The sequence below is a fragment of the Coturnix japonica genome, chromosome W, assembly GCF_054131305.1.
Source record: "Coturnix japonica strain WE chromosome W, WE-NBRP24, whole genome shotgun sequence".
In the NCBI taxonomy this organism is placed as follows: Eukaryota; Metazoa; Chordata; class Aves; order Galliformes; family Phasianidae; genus Coturnix; species Coturnix japonica.
In genome coordinates, this window is record NC_140701.1 from 33,868,011 (window position 1) to 33,887,117 (window position 19,107).

Below are 19,107 nucleotides of genomic sequence, written 5' to 3' on the forward strand. Positions count from 1 at the left end.
TATCGACTGCACCACTCAGCTTGGTGTCATCAGCAAACTTGCTGAGGGTGCACTCCATTCCCTCATCGATGTCATTAATAAAGATGTTAAAGAGCACCGGTCCCAAGACAGACCCTTGAGGGACGCTGCTTGTTACTGGCCTCCACCTGGACATAGAGCCATTGACCACCACCCTCTGTCTGCGGCCTTTCAACCAATTGCTTATCCATCTAGTTGTCCACCCATCAAATCCACCTCCCTCCAATTTGGAGATGAGGATGTGATGGGGGACCATGTCAAAGGCCTTGCTCAGGTCCAGGTAAATGACATCGGTCGCCTTCCCTTCATCCACCAACGCCGTCACTCCATCATAGAAGGCCACAAGATTAGTTAAGCATGACCTTCCCCTGGTGAAGCCATGCTGGCTGTCTCGGATCACATGCTTGTTCTTTATGCGATCAAGCATGTTGTCCAGGGGGATCTGTTCCATAATCTTCCCAGGCACGGAGGTGAGACTCACCGGCCTGTAGTTACCCGGGTCGTCCCTGCTCCCCTTCTTGTAAATGGGAGTGACATGACCCTTCCTCCAATCATCCGGGACCTCACCTGACAGCCACGACTTCTCAAATATGATGGAGAGCGGCTCAGCAACCACCTCAGCCAGCTCCTTCAGGAACCTGGGATGCACGCCATCTGGCCCCATAGACTTATACTCATTCAGTCTAAGGAGGCACTCTCGGACTTGCTCTACCCTTACAGTGGGGAGGGATTTACCTCCTTGGTCCCCACATGGAGGTATGGGGGTGCAAGACTTAGGGACGTGAAAAAGACTAGAATCCTGGCCACCAGTGAAGACCGAGGTGAAGAACTCATTCAGCACCTCAGCTTTCTCTTCATCTGTTGAAGCCATTTCTCCTTTTAAATTTACCAGAGTAGGTACGCCCATTTTGGCCTGTCTCTTCTGGCCAATGTATCTGTAGAAGGTTTTCTTATTGTTTTTCACGTCCCTCGCCAAGTTCAGTTCTGCCTGCGCCTTGGCTTTCCTGATCCCACATCTGCAAGTTCGGACGGCATCCCTGTATTCTTCCCGGGTGACACAGCCTTGTTTCCAGAGCTTGCACACCCCTTTCTTCACCCTCAGTTCTCTTAGCAGGTCCTTGCTGAGCCATGCCGGTTTTCTACCTCTCCTGCCCACTTTCTTAATCAGGGGAATGGAGACCTCTTGTGCTGCCAGGAGGGCATCCTTGAACAGTAGCCAGCTCTCCTCAACGTCCTTATCTTTGAGGGCAGCGCGCCAGGGGATCTTGGCCAGCATTCCATTGAGTAGCTTGAAGTCTGCTCTTCTAAAGTTGAGCATCCTGGTCCTGCTCTTTGCCAGGCCCACATCGCTTGAGATCACAAACTCAACCAGGGCATGATCGCTGGAGCCCAGGCAGCCTCCAACCTTGACGCCTTTGATGATCTCCTCAGCGTTGGTGAGCAGCAGGTCCAGCAACGCTTGACCTCTGGTCGGTCTGTCCAATACCTGAACCAGAAAGCTATCATCAATGGATTCCAAGAGCCTTCTGGAGCTCTTGCAGCTCGCCGTGTGGTTTTCCCAACTGATGTCAGGATGATTGAAGTCCCCCACCAGGACAAGAGCCCGTGAGACAGACGCCTCACGCATCTGGAGCAATCTGGAGCAAAATGCCCTATCCAGGGTACCCTCCCCTCTGCACCACAACACAATTCTGCCATGCCATATTTAGTGTTCGCTACAGATGCAGCTCAACCCAATGATGGCATTACTTTTGCAGGGCGACAGTTCTTTGCATCTCAACCCAATGCTGCCATGCAATGTGCAGGGTGCCCTCCCCTCTGCACCACATCCCAATGTTGCCATGCCATGTGTAGGGAGCACTCCAGGTACAGCTCAGCCCAACGCTGCAATGCCATGTGCAGGGTGCAGTACATTCAGCTGCAGCACAACTGAATGTTGCCATGGCATGTGCAGGGTGTCCTCCATTTAGATGCAGCTAAAACCAATGCTTATTAGACTTGTGCATGGTGAACTGACTTTGCAGATCAACTCAGTTCTGTCATGCCATGGGTAGGATGCCCTCCCTCTGCAATTCATCACAATGCTGCCAGGCAATGTGCAGTGTGTCCTCCAACAAGCTGCAGCTCAACCAAATGTTGCAATGCCATATGCAGTGTGCCCTCCATCCAGCTACAGATCAATCCAATGCTGCCATGCTATGGTCAGCATACCCTCTCTCTGAACCTCAACACAATGCTGCCATGCCATGTGCAGAGTCCCCTCCCTCTGCAGCTCAACCCAGTGTTGCAATGCCATGTGTAGGGTGTCCTTCAGCTGCAGTTCAACCCAATTCTGCCATGCCATGTGCAGGGTGCCCTACCTCTGCAGCTCAAAAGAATGCCTCCATGCCATGTGCAGGGTGACCTTCATATGCAGCTCAACCCAATGGTGCCATGCCGTGTACAGGGTGACCGCTTTTTGAAGATCAAAACAATGCTGCCAAGCAATGTGCAGTGTCTTTTAAAGCTGCAGCTCAACCAAATGAGCCATGACAAGGGCAGGGTGCCCTCCCTCTGCAGCTCAATTGAATGAGCCATGCATTGGGCAGGGTGCTCTCCATCCTGTTGCTGATCATTCAATGTTTCCATGCCCTGTACAAGGTACGCTCCCTTCTGCAACACAACACAATTCTGCCATGTCATATTTTAGGTTCGCTACAGATGCAGCTCAATAGAATGCTGCCATGCCACGGGCAGGGTACCCATTCTTTGCAGCTCAACCCATTGCTGCTATGCCGTGGGCAAGGTGTCCTCCATCCAGCTTCATCTCAAACCAATGCTGCCATGCCATGTGCAGTGTGCCCGCCAGTTGCAAATCATCCCAATGCTGCCATGCCATGTGGAGTGTTCACTTCACTCAGCTGCAGCTCAGACCAGTGCTGTCATTTCATTGGCAGGGTGCCCTCCATATTCATCTCAACCCAATGCTGCCATGACTTGTTCAGGGTGAACTCACTTTGCAGATCAACCCAATGCTGCCAAGCCATGTGCAGGGTGCCCTCCATTCCGCTGCAGATCATCCCAATGCTGCCATTCCATGTGCAGTGCACCCTGCCCTGCATCAGAACACAATGCTGGCATTACTTGTGCAGGGTGACAGTTCTTTGCAGATCAACCCAATGCTCTCATGCAATGTGTAGGGTGCCCTCCATCTAGCTGCAGTTCAACCAGTTGCTGTCATGACATTTGCAGTGTGCACTCCTGTTGCAGCTCAACCCATTGTAGCCATGCCATGTGTAGGGTGTTCTCCCCTTGGCACCTCAACCCAATGTTGCCATGCCATGTGTAGGGTGCACTCCAGGTGCAGCTCAGTCAACCGCTGCAATGCCATGTGCAGGGTGCCCTTCATCCAGCTGCAGCACAACTGAATTTTGCCATGGCATGTGCAGGGTGCCCTCCATTCAGATGCAGCTCAGCCCATTGCTTTATAGACTTGTGCATGGTGAACTCACTTGGCAGCTCAACTCAGTGCTGTCATGCCATGGGTAGGGTGCCCTCCCTCCGCAATTCATCTCAATGCTGCCTAGCAATGTGAAGTGTGCCCTCCCTCTGCTGCTCGACCCAATGCTGCCATACCGTGTGCAGGTTGCCCTACCTCTGCAGCCCAACCCAATGTTGCCATGCCATGTGCAGTGTGACCTCCCCGCTGCACCTCAACCCAATGCTGCCATGTCATGTGCAGGGTGCCCTCCATGCAGCTGCAGCTCAACCCAGTGCTGCCCTGCCATGTGCAGAGTATCCTACAGAAGCAACTCAAAAAGATGCTGCCATGAGTTGTGCAGGGTGCACTTTGTTTGCAGCTCAACCCAATGTTGCCATGCCATGTACAGGGTGCCTTGTATCCAATTGCAGCTCAACCCAATGCTGCCATGACATGGGCAGGGTGCTCTCCATGCAGCTGCAGCTCAGCAAAATGCTGCCATGCCATTGGCATGTGCCCTCCATATGCAGCTCAACAGAATGCTGCCATGTCATGTTCAGGGTGCCCTCCATCAAGCTGCAGCTCAACCAAATGTTGCCATGCCATATGCAGGGTGCCCTCCACCAAGCTACAGCTCAATTCTATGCTGCCATGCTATGGGCTGCATGCCCTACCTCTGCAGCTCAACCCAATGCTGCCATGACATGGGCAGGGTATTGAATAAGGCCCGATAAGCATTAGCTAGGCCCCAAGTCATTTGTGCCTCCTTAGATCTGCCTGAGCCACAACATTCCTGTCTCAAATATGTGGTCAAACTCTCAGGATTCTTTAAGTGTTTAGGAGTAAAGCTCCATGACACTAGAGATGTCTGTCTTCTAAAAGTCTCTCCAAAGTCTCTCCACACTCCCTGCCACTCAGTATTCTCTGGTTCTAGGGAAGATTTCCTCTCGAGGTTATAAATCCAAATAATGAGTGAGATCACAACAATAACCAACAGTAAGTTCAGGGAGATTGATACGATTGACAGTGTGGTCCACTGGGCCAACTGGTCATTCGAAGACTGCTTAAAGGATGCAAAGAAAAAAGGAGGAGCAGGCTCAAAAACCACCATTCCTGTACTATTAGTTGCATTAGTTGCTCCCTCTGGAGATGCATGCAGATACGAAGTAAGCATTGCTAACCATGTTTTCAATCCATTATACATTCCTATAGCTCCATAGGAAAAAGTGGCTAGCTTAAACATGCTCCAATATGTTTGGACAATCACAAAAGAGGAACTAATTACATGCAGTCCCTGGTAGGACAAATTTACTAGAGGAAACATTTTTTTTCTTTTTTTTCTTTTTTTTTCTTTTCCTTCAATAGAGAGAAAAAAGTAAAAAAGCAAAGCTCAGCAGTGTTTATAAAATAAACTGGGGTATTGGCAGTCCGCCTGGACTTTCAAGGTCAAGCTCGCAGGTGCAGAATTGCAAACCTAAGATAGCTCCTTAACAGAAAAAAAACTTGTAGCTCTGTTAAAAGCTAAAAGAGCAACAGAAGAAAACACAGAAAAACAGCAACTCAATTTGCTCGCATTCTCCACCAAAATCTGTCACGGTTTAAACTAAAAATCCACCTGCATCCGTGACAGGGGGCCGTAGGCCCCGGAGGGGCCCTAGGCCAAAAGGAAAAAGTTAATTGGGAAAAGAAAACAGCGGCAACGATCTAAGGAGGCACACTTATTTACTAAATACTATATCGAAATACAGGATAACACAATATAACACAATATAATTGAAAATTGAGCTAACAAATCAAGCAAAATAGGAGAGAGAATGAGTCCCGTAACCAAGAGGCCTACTGTGAATCTAGGCGAGACGGTGAAGGCTCCCATATACTCCCCTGAACGCCAGAACTCGAAAGACGTCAGTCTAGCCTGCGACAGAGTTAATATAGAGTCCAGGTCCCGTGACCTATCTCTATGCTCGTGTTGTTCTCTGGGAGATGTAGTCTTCTGTGAGTTGCAGATTCAGTAAAACAATTCATGGTTTATATGATGTTATGATGTGGAATACTGATAGCAAAATTACAAAATTATTAAACCATGACACAGCTACAGCTCAACACTATGCTGCCATGTCATGTGCAGGCTGCCCTCCCCTCTGCACCTAAACCCAATGTTGCCATGCCATATGTAGGGTGCACTCCAGATACAGCTCAGCCCAATGCTTCCATGCAATGTTCATGGTACCCTCCCCTCTGCAGCTAAACACAATGCTGCCATGCCATGTACAGTGAGACCACCTTCTGAAGCTCAAACAAATGCTGCCATGCCATATGCAGGGTCACCTAAATCCAGCTGCAGTTCAAACCAATTCGGCCAGGCAATGTACAGGGTGCACTCCCTTTGCAGCTCCACCCAATGCTTCCATGCCATGTTCAGGATGCCCTCCTTTCAGCTGCAGCTCAACCCAATGCTGCCTATCCACGTGCAGGGTGCACTCCATCCAGCTGTAGTTCAAATCAAATCTGCCATGCCATGTCCTTGGTGTCCTACCTCTGCAGCTCAACCTAGTGCTGCCATGCAATGAGCAGGTACCCTCCATCCAACTTAACTCAGCTCAAAGCTGCCATGACATGTGCTGGGTACCCTCTATCCAGATGCAGCTCAACCCAATGCTGCCATGCCATGTGCAGAGTGCCCTCCAGAAGCAGCTGAAACCAATGCTGATATGTCATGTGCAGGGCGCCCTCCATCCAGCTGCAGCACAACCTAGTGCTGCCATGCCATATTCAGTGTGCCCTCCAGATGCAGCTCAACCCAATGCTGCCATGCCATGTGCAGAGTGCCTTCCAGAAGCAGCTGAAACCAATGCTGATATGTCATGTGCAGGGCGCCCTCCATCCAGCTGCAGCACAACCTAGTGCTGCCATGCCATATTCAGTGTGCCCTCTAGATGCAGCTCAACCTAGTGCTACCATGCCATGTGCAGAGTGCCCTCCAGAAGCAGCTGAAACCAATGCTGATATGTCATGTGCAGGGTGCCCTCCATCCAGCTGCAGTACAACCCAGTGCTACCATGCCATAGGCAGGGTTCCCTCCCTCTGCAGCTCAACCCAATGCTGCCATGTCATGTGCAGAGTGTCCTCCACAAGCAGCAGAGCCCTATGCTGCCATGTCATGTACAGGGTGCCCTCCATCCAGCTGCAGCACAACCCAGTGCTACCATGCCATGTGCAGAGTGTCCACCAGAAGCAGCAAAATTCAATTTTGCCATGCCATGTGCAGGGTGACATCCATCCAGCTGAAGCTCAAGCCATTGCTGCCAAGCCATGTGCAGAGTGCCCTCTATCCAGCTGCAGATCAAATCAAAGCTGCCATGCCATGTTGTCATGGTTTTGTAATTTTGTAATTTTGCTATCAGTATTCCACATCATAACATCATGTCAAGTATGGATACTTCTGTTGAATGTGCAGTCCACAGAAGAAGACTACATATCCCAGAGAACAACAGGAGTAACAATAAGTCACGGGACCAGGACTCTATATAATCTCATTCCCAGGCTGGAGTGCCCTCCTTCTTCTCTCGAACTTCTCGGAGAGTGGGAAGCGTTCCAGCCGTGTCGCCTAGAGTTCACAGTAGGCCTCTCGGTTTTCGGAGACTCTCTCTCTCTCTCTGTTTCGTTCGATTTGTTAGCCTTAATTATATTATATTGTGTTATCTTGTATTTCGATATCATATTTAGTAAAATAAGTTTTTCCTCCTTAGATTGTCGCTGTTTTATCCCACTCCACTTTTCCCCCTCCTTTCCGGGCCCCGGGAGGGGGGCCCGTGGGGTGGCTTCCCCTGTCACGGGCATAGGTAAATCTAAGTAACCCATGACACATGTGCAGGGTGCCCTCCCTTTGCAGCTCAGCACGTCAACTCAATGCTGCCATGCCATGTGCGGGATGACCTCTACCCAGCTGTAGCTCAACCCAGTGCTGCCATGCCATGTGCAGAGTGCACTCTATCCAGCTGCAGCTCAGGCGAATGCTGTCATGCCATGTGCAGAGTGCTCTATATCCAGCTGCACCTCAACCCCTTGTAGCCTTGCCATATGCAGCATGCCCAACATCCAGCTGATACTCAACTGAATGCTGCTATGCCATGTGCAGGGTGCCCTCTCTTTGCACCTCCAACCAATGCTGCCATGCCATGTGCAGAGTGCCCTATATCCACATACAGCTCAACCTAGTGCTGCCATGCCATATTCAGTGTGCCCTCCAGAAGCAGAACAACCCAATGCCGCCATACCACGTGCAGGGTGCCCTCCCTCTGCAGCTCAATTCAATGCCTTCATGCCATGTTCAGTGTGCCCTCCATCTAGCTGCAGCTCAAATCAAACTGCCATGCTATGTGCTTGGTGCCCTTCTGAAGCAGCTGAAACCAATGCTGAAATGTCATGTGCAGGGTGCCCTCCATCAAGCTGCATCACAACCCAGTGATACCACGCCATGTACAGGGTTCCCTCCCTCTGCAGTTCAACCCAATGCTGCCATGCCATAGGCAGGGTTCCCTCCCTCTGCAGCTCAACCCAAAGCTGCCATGTCATGTGCAGAGTGTCCTCCACAAGCAGCAGAACCCAATGCTGCCATGTCATGTACAGGGTGCCGTCCATCCAACTGCAGCACAACCCAGTACTACCATGCCATGTGCAGAGTGTCCTCCAGAATCAGCACAACCCAATGTTGCCATGCCATGTGCAGAGTGCCCTCCGTCTGCAGCTCAACCCAATGCTGCCATGCCATGTGCAGTATGCCCTATATCCAGATGCAGCTCAACCTAGTGCTGCCATGCAATATTCAGTGTTCTTTCCAGCTGCAGCTCAACCCAATGCTGCCATGCCATGTGCAGTGTGCCCTATATCCAGATGCAGCTCAACCTAGTGCTGCCATGCCATATTCAGTGTGCCCTCCAGATGCAGCTCAACCCAATGCTGTCATGACATGTGCAGAGTGTCCTCCAGAAGCGGCACAACTCAATTTTGCCATTATACGTGCAGGGTGCCCTCCCTGTGTCGCTCAACCCAATGCAGCCATGCCATGTGCAGGATGCCCTCCATCCAGCTGCAGGTCAACACAATGTTTACATGCCATTTTCAGTATCCCCTCCATCCAGCTGCAGCTCAAATCAAAGCTGCCATGCCATGTGCTGGGTGCCCTCCATCCAGCTGCAGCTCAACCCAATTCTGCCATGCCATGTGCTGTTTGCCGTACCTCTGCATCTCAACCCAGTGCTGCCATGCCATGAGTTGGGTGACATCCATCCATCTGCAGCTCAACCCAATTCTGCCATGCCATGGGCAGGGTGCCCTCCCTCAGCAGCTCAACCCATGCTGCCATGCCATGAGCAAGGTGCCCTTCGTCCAGCTGCAGCTCAACTCAGTGCTGCCATGCCATTTGCAGGGTGCTTTCTGTCCAGCTGCAGCTCAACCCAATACTGCCCTGCTATGGGCAGCATGCCCTCCCTCTGAAGCTCAACCCAATGCTTCAATGCCATATGCAGTGTGTCCTCCAGCTACAGATCAACCCAATGGTGCCAAGCCATTTGCAGGGTGCCCTCCCTCTGCAGCTCAATGCAGTGCTGCCATGCCATTTGCAGAGTGCCATCCATCCTGCTGCAGCTCAACCTAATTCTGCCATGGCATTTGCAGTGTGCACTCCAGCTGCAGCTCGACCCAATGCTGCCATGCCATGTGCAGGGTGCCCTCCCCCTGCAGCTCAATGCAATGCTGCCATGCCATGTGCAGGGTGCCCTCCATCCAGCTGCAGCTCAACCCAATGCTTCCATGACATTTACAGGGTGACCTCCCTATGAAGCTCAAAACAATGTTGCCATGCCATGTGCACGGCGCTTTCCTTCTGAAGCTCAACCCAATGCTGACATTAAGCAAAGCAAAAAGTAGGATTGCTACCCTGGACTTTAGGAGAGCCAACTTTGATATCCTTCGGGACCTACTTGGGGCAATCCCGTGGGCCAGGGTGCTAGAAGGCAAGGGGGCCTGTGAGAGCTGGTTAGCGTTTAAACGGCTCTTCTTCCAAGCTCAGGATCGGTGCATCCCTGTGACTAAGAAATCGGGAAAAGGTGCAAGGAGACCTGCGTGGATGAGTAAGGAGCTCATGTGCAAGCTCCGCGGAAAGAAGAAAGTACATGATATGTGGAAAAAGGGTCTGACCACTTGGGAACAATACAAGAATGTAGTCAGGGACTGCAGAGATGCGACCAGGAAGGCCAAAGCCCACCTGGAGTTGAATCTAGCTAAGGAGATAAAGGATAATAAAAAAGGCTTTTTAAAATACGTTAACAGCAAAAGGAAGGCTAGGGAGAATGTGGGCCCCATACTAAGTGAGGGGGGCGCTATGGTAACAGGGGATTCTGAGAAGATGGAGATACTGAACGCCTTCTTCGCTTCTGTCTTTAGTGAAAGGGCTCTCCCTCAGGAATCCCGGACCCTGGAGGTTGATGAGACAGTCCGGGGAATGGGAGATTTCCCTTTAGTCAGGGAAGAGGTGGTCCGTGAGTGCCTAGGAAACATTAAGGTCCATAAATCCATGGGACCTGATGGGGTGCAGCCGCGGGTGCTGAGAGAGCTGGCGGAGGTCGTTGCTGAGCCACTCTCTGTAATCTTTCAGAGGTCTTGGAGAACTGGGGAGGTGCCTGAAGACTGGAGGACGGCCAATGTCACTCCAGTCTTCAAAAAGGGCAAGAAGGAAGACCCGGGTAACTATAGGCCAGTCAGCCTCACCTCTGTCCCAGGGAAGGTGATGGAACAGCTTGTGCTGGATGCCATCTCCAGACATCTGGGTGATAAGGAGGTTATCAGGAGTACCCAGCATGGGTTCACCAAGGGTAGGTCGTGCTCGACCGACCTGGTGGCCTTTTATGAAGATGTCACTAGCTGGGTGGACAGGGGGAGGGCGGTAGATGTAGTCTACCTTGATTTCAAAAAGGCTTTTGATACTGTCCCCCATGACATCCTTATAACAAAGCTGAGAAAGTATGGGATAGATGAGTGGACGGTGAAGTGGGTCGAGAATTGGCTGACTGGCAGAGTGCAGAGGGTTGTCGTTGGCGGTGCGGTGTCTGGCTGGAGGCCTGTAACTAGTGGCGTCCCCCAGGGGTCTGTACTGGGTCCGGTCTTGTTCAACATCTTCATCAATGACCTTGATGAGGGGATAGTGACCACCCTCAGCAAGTTTGCTGATGACACGAAGTTGGGAGGATTGGCTGACACGCCTGAAGGGTGTGCTGCCATTCAACGAGACTTGGACAGGCTGGAGAGCTGGGCAGTAAGAAACCGGATGAGGTTTAACAAAAGCAAGTGTAGAGTCTTGCACCTGGGTAGAAATAATTGCATTCACCAGTACAGTCTGGGGGAAGAGATGCTGGAGAGGAGCTCTGCTGAGAGGGACCTGGGCGTCCTGGTGGACGACAGATTGACCATGAGCCAGCAGTGTGTCCTTGTAGCCAAAAAAGCCAATGGCATACTGGGGTGCATTAAAAAGAGCGTGTCCAGCAGGTCGAAGGAGGTGATCCTCCCCCTCTACTCTGCCCTGGTGAGGCCTCATCTGGAATATTGTGTCCAGTTCTGGGCTCCCCAGTACAAAAAAGACAGGGATCTCTTGGAAAGAGTCCAGCGGAGGGCCACTAAGATGGTGAAGGGCCTGGAGCATCTCCCCTATGAGGAGAGACTTAGGGAACTGGGTCTGTTTAGCCTTGAAAAAAGAAGGCTGAGAGGGGACTTGATCCAGGTTTATAAATACCTGAGGTGTGGGAGCCATAGTGGTGAGGCTGGTCTGTTTTCAGTAGTGCGTGGGGATAGGACTAGGGGTAATGGGATGAAAATACAGCATAGGAAGTTCCGCACAAATGTGCGGAAGAACTTCTTTACAGTCAGGGTGACGGAGAACTGGAACAGGCTGCCCAGGGAGGTGGTGGAGTCTCCTTCTCTGGAGATATTTAAGACCCGCCTGGACGCCTACCTGTGTGACATGGTGTAGGGTGCCTGCTTTGGCAGGGTGGTTGGACTCGATGATCTCTAGAGGTCCCTTCCAACCCCTACAATTCTGTGATTCTGTGATTCTGTGACATGCCATTTGCATGTTTTCCTCCCTCTGCTGTACTACCCAGTGCTACCATGTCACATGCAGGGTGCCCTCCCTTTGCAGCTCTGACCAATGCTGCCATTCCATGTGCAGGGTGTCCTCCAGCTGCAACTCAATCCAATGCTGCCATGCCATTTGCAGAGTGCACTCATTCTTTAGCCCAACCCAATACTGCCATGCAATGTGCAGGGTGCCATCCCTCTGCAGCTCAACCCAATACCGCCATGCCATGGGCTGGTAGCTCTCCATTCAGCTGCAGGTCATCCCAATGCTGCCATGCCATGTGCAGGTTACACACCCATCTGCAGCACAACACAATGCTGCAATGCCATACTCAGGGTTTGCTACAGATGCCGCTCAACCCAATGCTGCCATGCCATGTGCAGGGTGCCCTCCATCCATTTGCACCTCAGCCCAATGCTGCCATGCCACGTGTAGAGTACCCTCTATCCAGCTGCAGCTCAAGCCAATGCTGCCATGCCAAGTGAAGTGTGGCCTCCATCTGCACCTCAACCCAATGCTGCCATGCCATGTGCAGGGTATTTTCCCCTTTGCAGTACAACACAATGCTGCCACGCCATATTTAGGGTTTGCAATAGATGCTGCTCAACCCAATGCTGCCATGCCATGTGCAGGGTGCCCTCCCTTTGCCGCTCCGCCATATGCTTCCATGCCATGTGCAAGGTGACCTCCACCCAGCTGCAGACCAAACCAATGCTGCCATGCCGTTTGCTGAGTGCCCTCTATCCAGCTGCAGCTCTACCCAATGCTGCCATGCCAAGTGCAGGGTGCCTTCCCATTGCAGCTCAACCCAATGCTGCCATTCCATACGCAGGGTGTCCTCCAGCTGCAGCTCGACCCAATGCTGCCATGCCATTTGCATGGTGCCCTCCAGATGCAGCTTAACCTTATGTTACCATGCCATGTGTAGGGTGCACTCCAGCTACAGATCATCCCAATGCTGCCATGCCATCTTTTAGGGGGCCCTCCATCCAGCTGCATCTCAGCTTAATGCTGCCATGCCATGGGCAGAGTGTCCTTCAGATGCAGCTCAACCTAATGCTGCCATACCATGTGCAGGGTGCCCTCCATCTATCTGCAGCTCAAGCAAATGCTGCCATGCAATGTGCAGGGTGCCCTATATCCCTCTGCAGTTCAACCCAATGCTGCCATGCCATGTGCAGGATGCCCTCCATCCAGCTGCAGCTCAACCCAATTCTTCCATGCCATGTGCTGGGTGCCCTCCCTCTGCAGTTCTGCCTAATGCTGCCATGCCATGCTCAGGGTACCCTCCCTCAGCAGCTCAACCCAATGCTGCAATGACATGGGCAGGTGCCCTCCATCCAGCTGCAGCTCAACTCACTGCTGCCATGCCATGTGCAGGTTGATTTCCATCCAGCTGCAGCTCAACCCAATGCTGCCCTGCTATGGGCAGGGTGCCCTATATCCCTCTGCAGCCCAACCCAATGCTGCCATGCAATGTGCAGGATGCCTTCCATCCAGCTGCAGCTCTGCCCTATGTTGCCCGTCCATTCAGTGCTCAGCTGCTTCATCTCCTGCAGCAGCTTCACACGCTCCAATGCTGTTATGTTCCGCCGTCATACTGGGCCCTCATTGCTGCACTGTTCACACAGATCCTTGCAGGACCTGCACCACTTGCAGAATGGGACCGGCGTGTTCCGTGCTGACCCACTGCCCCTGCCCCTCCCCAGGGGGGCTTCTATGATGTCAGAGAGTCATTGTGACACACCAGCACAGGAGGGTCCTTGAAGGTCACAGATGCAGAGCATGGTTTGTGATGGAAGAGTCCTTGAAGATCATTAAGAACCAGGGAATGGTTTGGGATGGCATGACCTCCTTGGGAGGCTCCTTGATGATTAAAGAACCGTGGATTGGCTTGTGTTGGAAGGGTCCTGGTAGGTTGGGGTGTTCCTTAATGATGATAGAAGCACAGAAGAGTTTGTGGGGGGTTTTAGGTTTGGTTTTGGGGTAGGGTTGGTTTTTGGGTTGGTTTTTTGGGTTTGGGGAAGGGTTGGTTTAAGGTTTGGGGTTTGGGTTTGTGTCTCTGTTGGGTTTGGGTTTGTGTCTCTGTTGGGTTTGGGATTTGGGGTTTGGGGTTTGGGTTTGTGTCTCTGTTGGGTTTGGGTTTGGGATTTGGGGTTTGAGTTTGGGGTAGGGTTGTTTTTATTTTCGGTGTTTGGGTTTGTGTCTCTGTTGGGTTTTGGTTCTTTATGGTTGTTTTTAGGTTTGGGGTTTGGTTTGTGTCTGTGTTGGGTTGGGTTGGGGTATGGTTGGTTTTAGGTTTGTGGTTTGGGTTTGTGTCTGTGTTGGGTTGAGGTAGGGTTGGGTTTAGGTTTGGGATTTGGGTTTGGGGTAGGGTTGGTTTTAGGTTTGGATTTGGGTTCTTTAGAGTTGGTTTTATGTTTGGGGTTTGTGTTTGTGTCTATGTTAGGTTTGGGGTAGGGTTGGTTTTAGGTTTTGGGTAGGGTTGGTTTTAGGTTTGGGGTTTGGGTTTGTGTCTTTCTATGTTTTGTTTGGGTTCTTTAGGGTTGTTTTAGGTTTAGGGTTTGGGTTTGTGTCTATGTTGGCTTTGCGTTTGGGGTAGGGTTGGTTTTAGGTTTGGGGTTTGGGTTTGTGTCTCTGTTGGGTTTGGGTTTGTGGTAGGGTTGGTTTTAGGTTTGGAGTTTGGGTTTGTGTTTCTGTTGGTTTGGGGTTTGGGGTAGGGTTGGTTTTAGATTTGGGGTTTGTGTTTCTGTCTCTTTTGGGTTTGGGGTATGGTTGGTTTTAGGTTTGTGGTTTGAGTTTGTGTCTGTGTTGGGTTGGGGTAGGGTTGGGTTTAGGTTTAGGGTTTGGGTTTGAGGTAGGGTTGGTTTTAGGTTTGGATTTGGGTTCAGGGTAGGGTTGATCTTAGGTTTGGGGTTTGTGTTTGTGTCTATGTTAGGTTTGGGGTAGGGTTGGTTTTAGGTTTGTGGTTTTGGTTTGTGTCTGTGTTGAGTTTGATTTTGGGGTAGGGTTGGTTTTAGGTTTGGGGTTTGGTTTTGTGTCTGTGTTGGGTATGGGTTTTGGGCAAGGCTGTTTTTAGGTTTGGGGTTTGTGTTCTGTATATGTAGGTTTGGGTTCATTAGGATTGGTTTTAGGTTTGGTGTTTGGGTTTGTGTCTATGTTGGTTTGGGTTCTTTAGGGTTGGTTTTGGGTTTGGTGTTTGGGTTTGTGTCTCTGTTTGGTTTGGGGTAGGGTTGGTTTTAGATTTGGGTTTTGGGTTTGTGTCTCTGTTGGGTTTGGTTTCCTTAGGGTTGGTTTTAGGTTTGGGGTTTGGGTTTGTGTCTATGTTGGTCTGGGTTCTTTAGGGTTAGTTTTAGGTTTGCGGTTAGGGTTTGTGTCTATTTTGAGTTTGGATTTGGGGTAGGGTTGGTTTTAGGTTTTGGGTTTGGGTTTGTGTCTGTGTTGGGTTTGTGGTAGGGTTGGATTTAGTTTTGGGGTTTGGGTTTGTGTCTGGTTTGGGTTTGGGGTAGGGTTGTTTTTAGGTTTGGTGTTTGGGTTTGTGTCTCTGTTGGGTTTGGGTTCTTTAGGGTTGGTTTTAGATTTGGGGTTTGGGGTTTGTGTCTGTGTTGGGTTTGGGTTCTTTAGGGTTGGTTTTAGGTTTGGGGTTTGGGTTTGTGTCTGTGTGGGCTTTTGGTTCTTTTGGGTTGGTTTTCGGTTTGGGTTTGGATTTGTGTCTGTTACGTTTGGCTTCTTTAGGTTTGGTGTTAGGTTTGAGTTTTGGGTTTGTGTCTGTGTTGGTTTGGGTTCTTTAATTTTAGTTTCAGGTTTAGATTTTGTATTTGTGTCTCTGTTGGGTTTGGGTTAGGTTTTGTTTTGGGTTTGGGTTTGTGTCTCTGTTTGGTTTGGGGTAGGGTTTGTTTTGGGTTTGGTATTTGGGTTTGTGTCTATGTTGGGTTTGGGTAGGGTCAGTATTGGATTAGGGTTAGGGTCTGATGTAGGGTTTGGGATAATGTTTGCGTCAGGGTTAGGCTTGTGAATCAGAAGTGTTGCTGTTCTACGTTTTGGAAACAGCCTCTTGCACAACTTAATCAGCCTGAAGGACAAAGGGCTCGAGTGAATGTCAGCTCAGAAACAGAACTTAGTGGGCCGCAGAGTTTGCTGTCATGGGAAGATTAGAAAGTAGAATAGATGTGCTGCTTCTGAAGACAAGATGGCAGAACAGATGCCTCAGCAGGATGTAACATCAGCGAGAACCAGTTTGGGCAGCCCCCCTGAAAGGGCTGGGCCTTTACAGCCCGAATGGCTATTAGCCTTCATCCCACCACCACCAGAGATGTGAATTAATGCTTGGAATTTCTGCCCATGTCCATGGAATGAATGACCACGGATAGGCTATGCCTATCAATGGAATGTATGACCACGGATAGGCTATGCCTACCAATGGAATGGATGACAACGGATAGGATATGCCTATCAATGGGAAGTCACGGTTTAAACTAAAAGTCCACCTGCGTCCGTGACAGGGGCCGTGGGCCCCACAGGGGCCCTAGGCCGAAAGGAAAAAAGTTAATTAGGAAAAGAAAACAGTGGCAACGATCTAAGGAGGCACACTTATTTAATAAATAATATAATTAAATACAGGATAACACAATATAATACAATATAATTGAAAATTGAGCTAACGAATCAAGCAAAATAGGAGAGAGAATGAGGTCCCGTAACTGAGAGGCCTACTGTGAATCTAGGCGAAATGGTGAAGGCTCCCACACACTCCCCTGAACGCCAGAACTCAAAAGACGTCAGTCTAGCCTGCGACAGAGTTAATAAAGTGTCCAGGTCCTGTGACCTATCTCTTTGCTTGTGTTGTTCTCTGGGAGATGTAGTCTTCTTCTGTAAGTTGCAGATTCAGCAAAATTACTCATGCTTTATATGATATTATGATGTGGAATACTGATAGCAAAATTACAAAATTATTAAACCATGACATTCCACCCCTTATTCTACATCATTACATTATGCTTATACATACATACAAACTCATACATATAGTTGTGAGTAATCAGCAACCTTATTTTCTCAAAAATTTATATTTATTCCATACAAATCCCTAAGTTGTGAACAAAACTCTATAACCTAACCCACTATTATTTATTTATTATTTATTATTAACTATTATTTTTGAGAAAAATGGCAAAACTTCCAGAAAAAAGGAAAACATGTCAGCGGTGGAGGAGAAAGGCAGCGCTAGTAGGGCGCCTCCCAAATCAAGGTGCACTCATCCTTTCCCAGCCGCCACAGGAGATTTCCTTTTGACTTATACTTCTTTCCATGTGTGCTCTACACATGCATGGCCAGTGCACGATATAGAGTCCAGATGGAAAACTTGCTTACAGAATGCCTAATTAAGGTATATAGGAAAAAGTGTTTCCTTAACATTAATCCACTCTATCTTAAGTCCTGTACCTAATTGGACATTCGTCAAATATTTCTGAGACTCTACCTATATATCTACAAGAAATCATTGGCTGCACTCCCCCAACATCAAATTCCCTTGTGGTACACATTGGACATCCCCATTTTTGTCCATCACCCACCACGTGCACCCAGGTCCCTGGGCAAAGACAGTACCCCGGAGAGGTTTGCCCTTTCCAGACGCTGGAAGGACCCAAACTGTTTTTCCCAACACGCTCTTTATGTGTACTACAGGAACCTTATCTCCCTCCACAGTACGTAGGGAGCTGGATTGGTTAGGACCATTACGATTACTAGATCCTCAAGTGTTGACTAACCAGGTGGCTTCTGCTAAATGGTTCTCCCAATTTTTATATGTTCCGCCACCCATTGCTTTCAACATAGTTTTCAACAACCCATTGAATCGTTCAATCTTACCAGAAGCTGGTGCATGACAGGGAATATGGTAAATCCACTCAATGCCATGATTTTTGGCCCAAGTGGTTACAAGAGAATTTTTGAAATGAGTCCCATTATCAGATTCAATTCTTTCTGGAGTGTCATGCCGCCACAGGATTTGCTTTTCCAACCCTAATATGGTGTTTTGGGCGGTAGCATGGGGTAGTGCATATGTTTCGAGCCACCCAGTGGTTGCCTCCACCATGGTGAGTACATAACGCTTACCATTGCGAGATTGTGGCAAGGTGATATAATCAACCTGCCATGCCTCTCCATATTTATACTTTTGCCATCGCCCTTCCCCCCAAAAAGGTTTCATCCTCTTGGCTTGTTTAATTATGGCGCATGTTTCACAGTCATGAATAACCTGAGCAATAGCGTCCATAGTTAAGTCCACCCCTCGGTCTCTGGCCCACTTATATGTTGCATCCCTTCCTTGATGACCTGAAGTCTCATGGGCCCACCGAGCTAGGAATAATTCACCCTTGTTCTGCCAGTCCAAGTCTATTTGAGCCACCTCAATTTTGGCAGCTTGATCAACCTGATGGTTATTTTTATGTTCTTCAGTAGCCTTACTTTTAGGCACATGAGCATCTACATGGCGCACCTTTACAACAATGTTCCTTATTTGGGCAGCAATGTCTTTCCACAGTTCAGCAGCCCAAACAGGTTTACCCCTTCGATGCCAGTTATCATCTTCCCACTGCTGCAACCACCCCCATAAGGCATTTGCCACCATCCATGAATCAGTATAAAGATGAAGCATTGGCCACCTCTCCCGTTCAGACACATCTATAGCTAGCTGAACAGCCTTTACCTCTGCAAATTGACTTGATTCTCCTTTACCCTCAGTGGCCTCTGCAACTTGTCGTGTGGGGCTCCATACAGCAGCTTTCCATCTGCGATGCTTCCCTACAATACGACATGATCCGTCTATGAATAGGGCAAATTTCTTTTCGTTTTCTGGTAGCTCATTGTATGGTGGTGCCTCTTTAGCACGTGATACGTGTGCCCCGGTGGTGCAAGTGGTAGGAATGCCACATTGCAACACCGGAGGCCCTGGGTTCGAATCCCCCTGTAGCGCAAGTGGTAGAAGTGCCACTCAGCTCCACAAAAGGCTCGAATCCCGGGAGTTGGACTCGATGATCTCTGAGGTCCCTTCCAACCTGCACGAGACTATGATACTATGATATGATATGATACCTCTTCTGTAGGTGGTATTTCATTTTTTTTACTCTCAGGCCAGTCCATGATCACTTCTAGAATTCCAGGACGGCTGAGTTTTCCCATTCAAGCTCGTTAAGTAATTAATGAAATCCACTTACTCCAAGTGGTATCAGTAGCTTGCTGGGTGGAGGGAACCTGTCCTTTAAACATCCAGTTTATTACTGGCAAGCGAGGTGCTAGAAGAAGCTGAACCTCTGTCCCAACTATTTCAGAAGCAGCCCGAACCCCCTCATACACGGCTAAGATATCCTTCTCAGTTGGAGTGTAGCGCTCCTCATACCCTTTATATGCTTGTCATGGTTTTGTAATTTTGTAATTTTGCTATCAGCATTCCACATTATAGCATCATGTAAAGCATGGATACTTCTATTGACTGTGCAGT

At 49.6% G+C, this 19,107-nt stretch overlaps 1 protein-coding gene across 1 annotated transcript in view; it reads left to right on the plus strand.

Annotated features, from left to right (window-relative positions):
• LOC146754728 (uncharacterized) overlaps positions 1-15,764 on the plus strand; it is a 75,422-nt gene extending 59,658 nt beyond the window's left edge. Inside the window, exons 6-8 of the mRNA XM_085527478.1 lie at positions 5,723-5,846; positions 9,482-11,399; positions 15,660-15,764. Coding sequence (XP_085383604.1) covers positions 5,723-5,846; positions 9,482-11,399; positions 15,660-15,764 — 2,147 coding nt within the window. The remainder of the gene's footprint in view (positions 1-5,722; positions 5,847-9,481; positions 11,400-15,659) is intronic.
• The last annotated feature ends 3,343 nt before the right edge of the window (positions 15,765-19,107 follow it).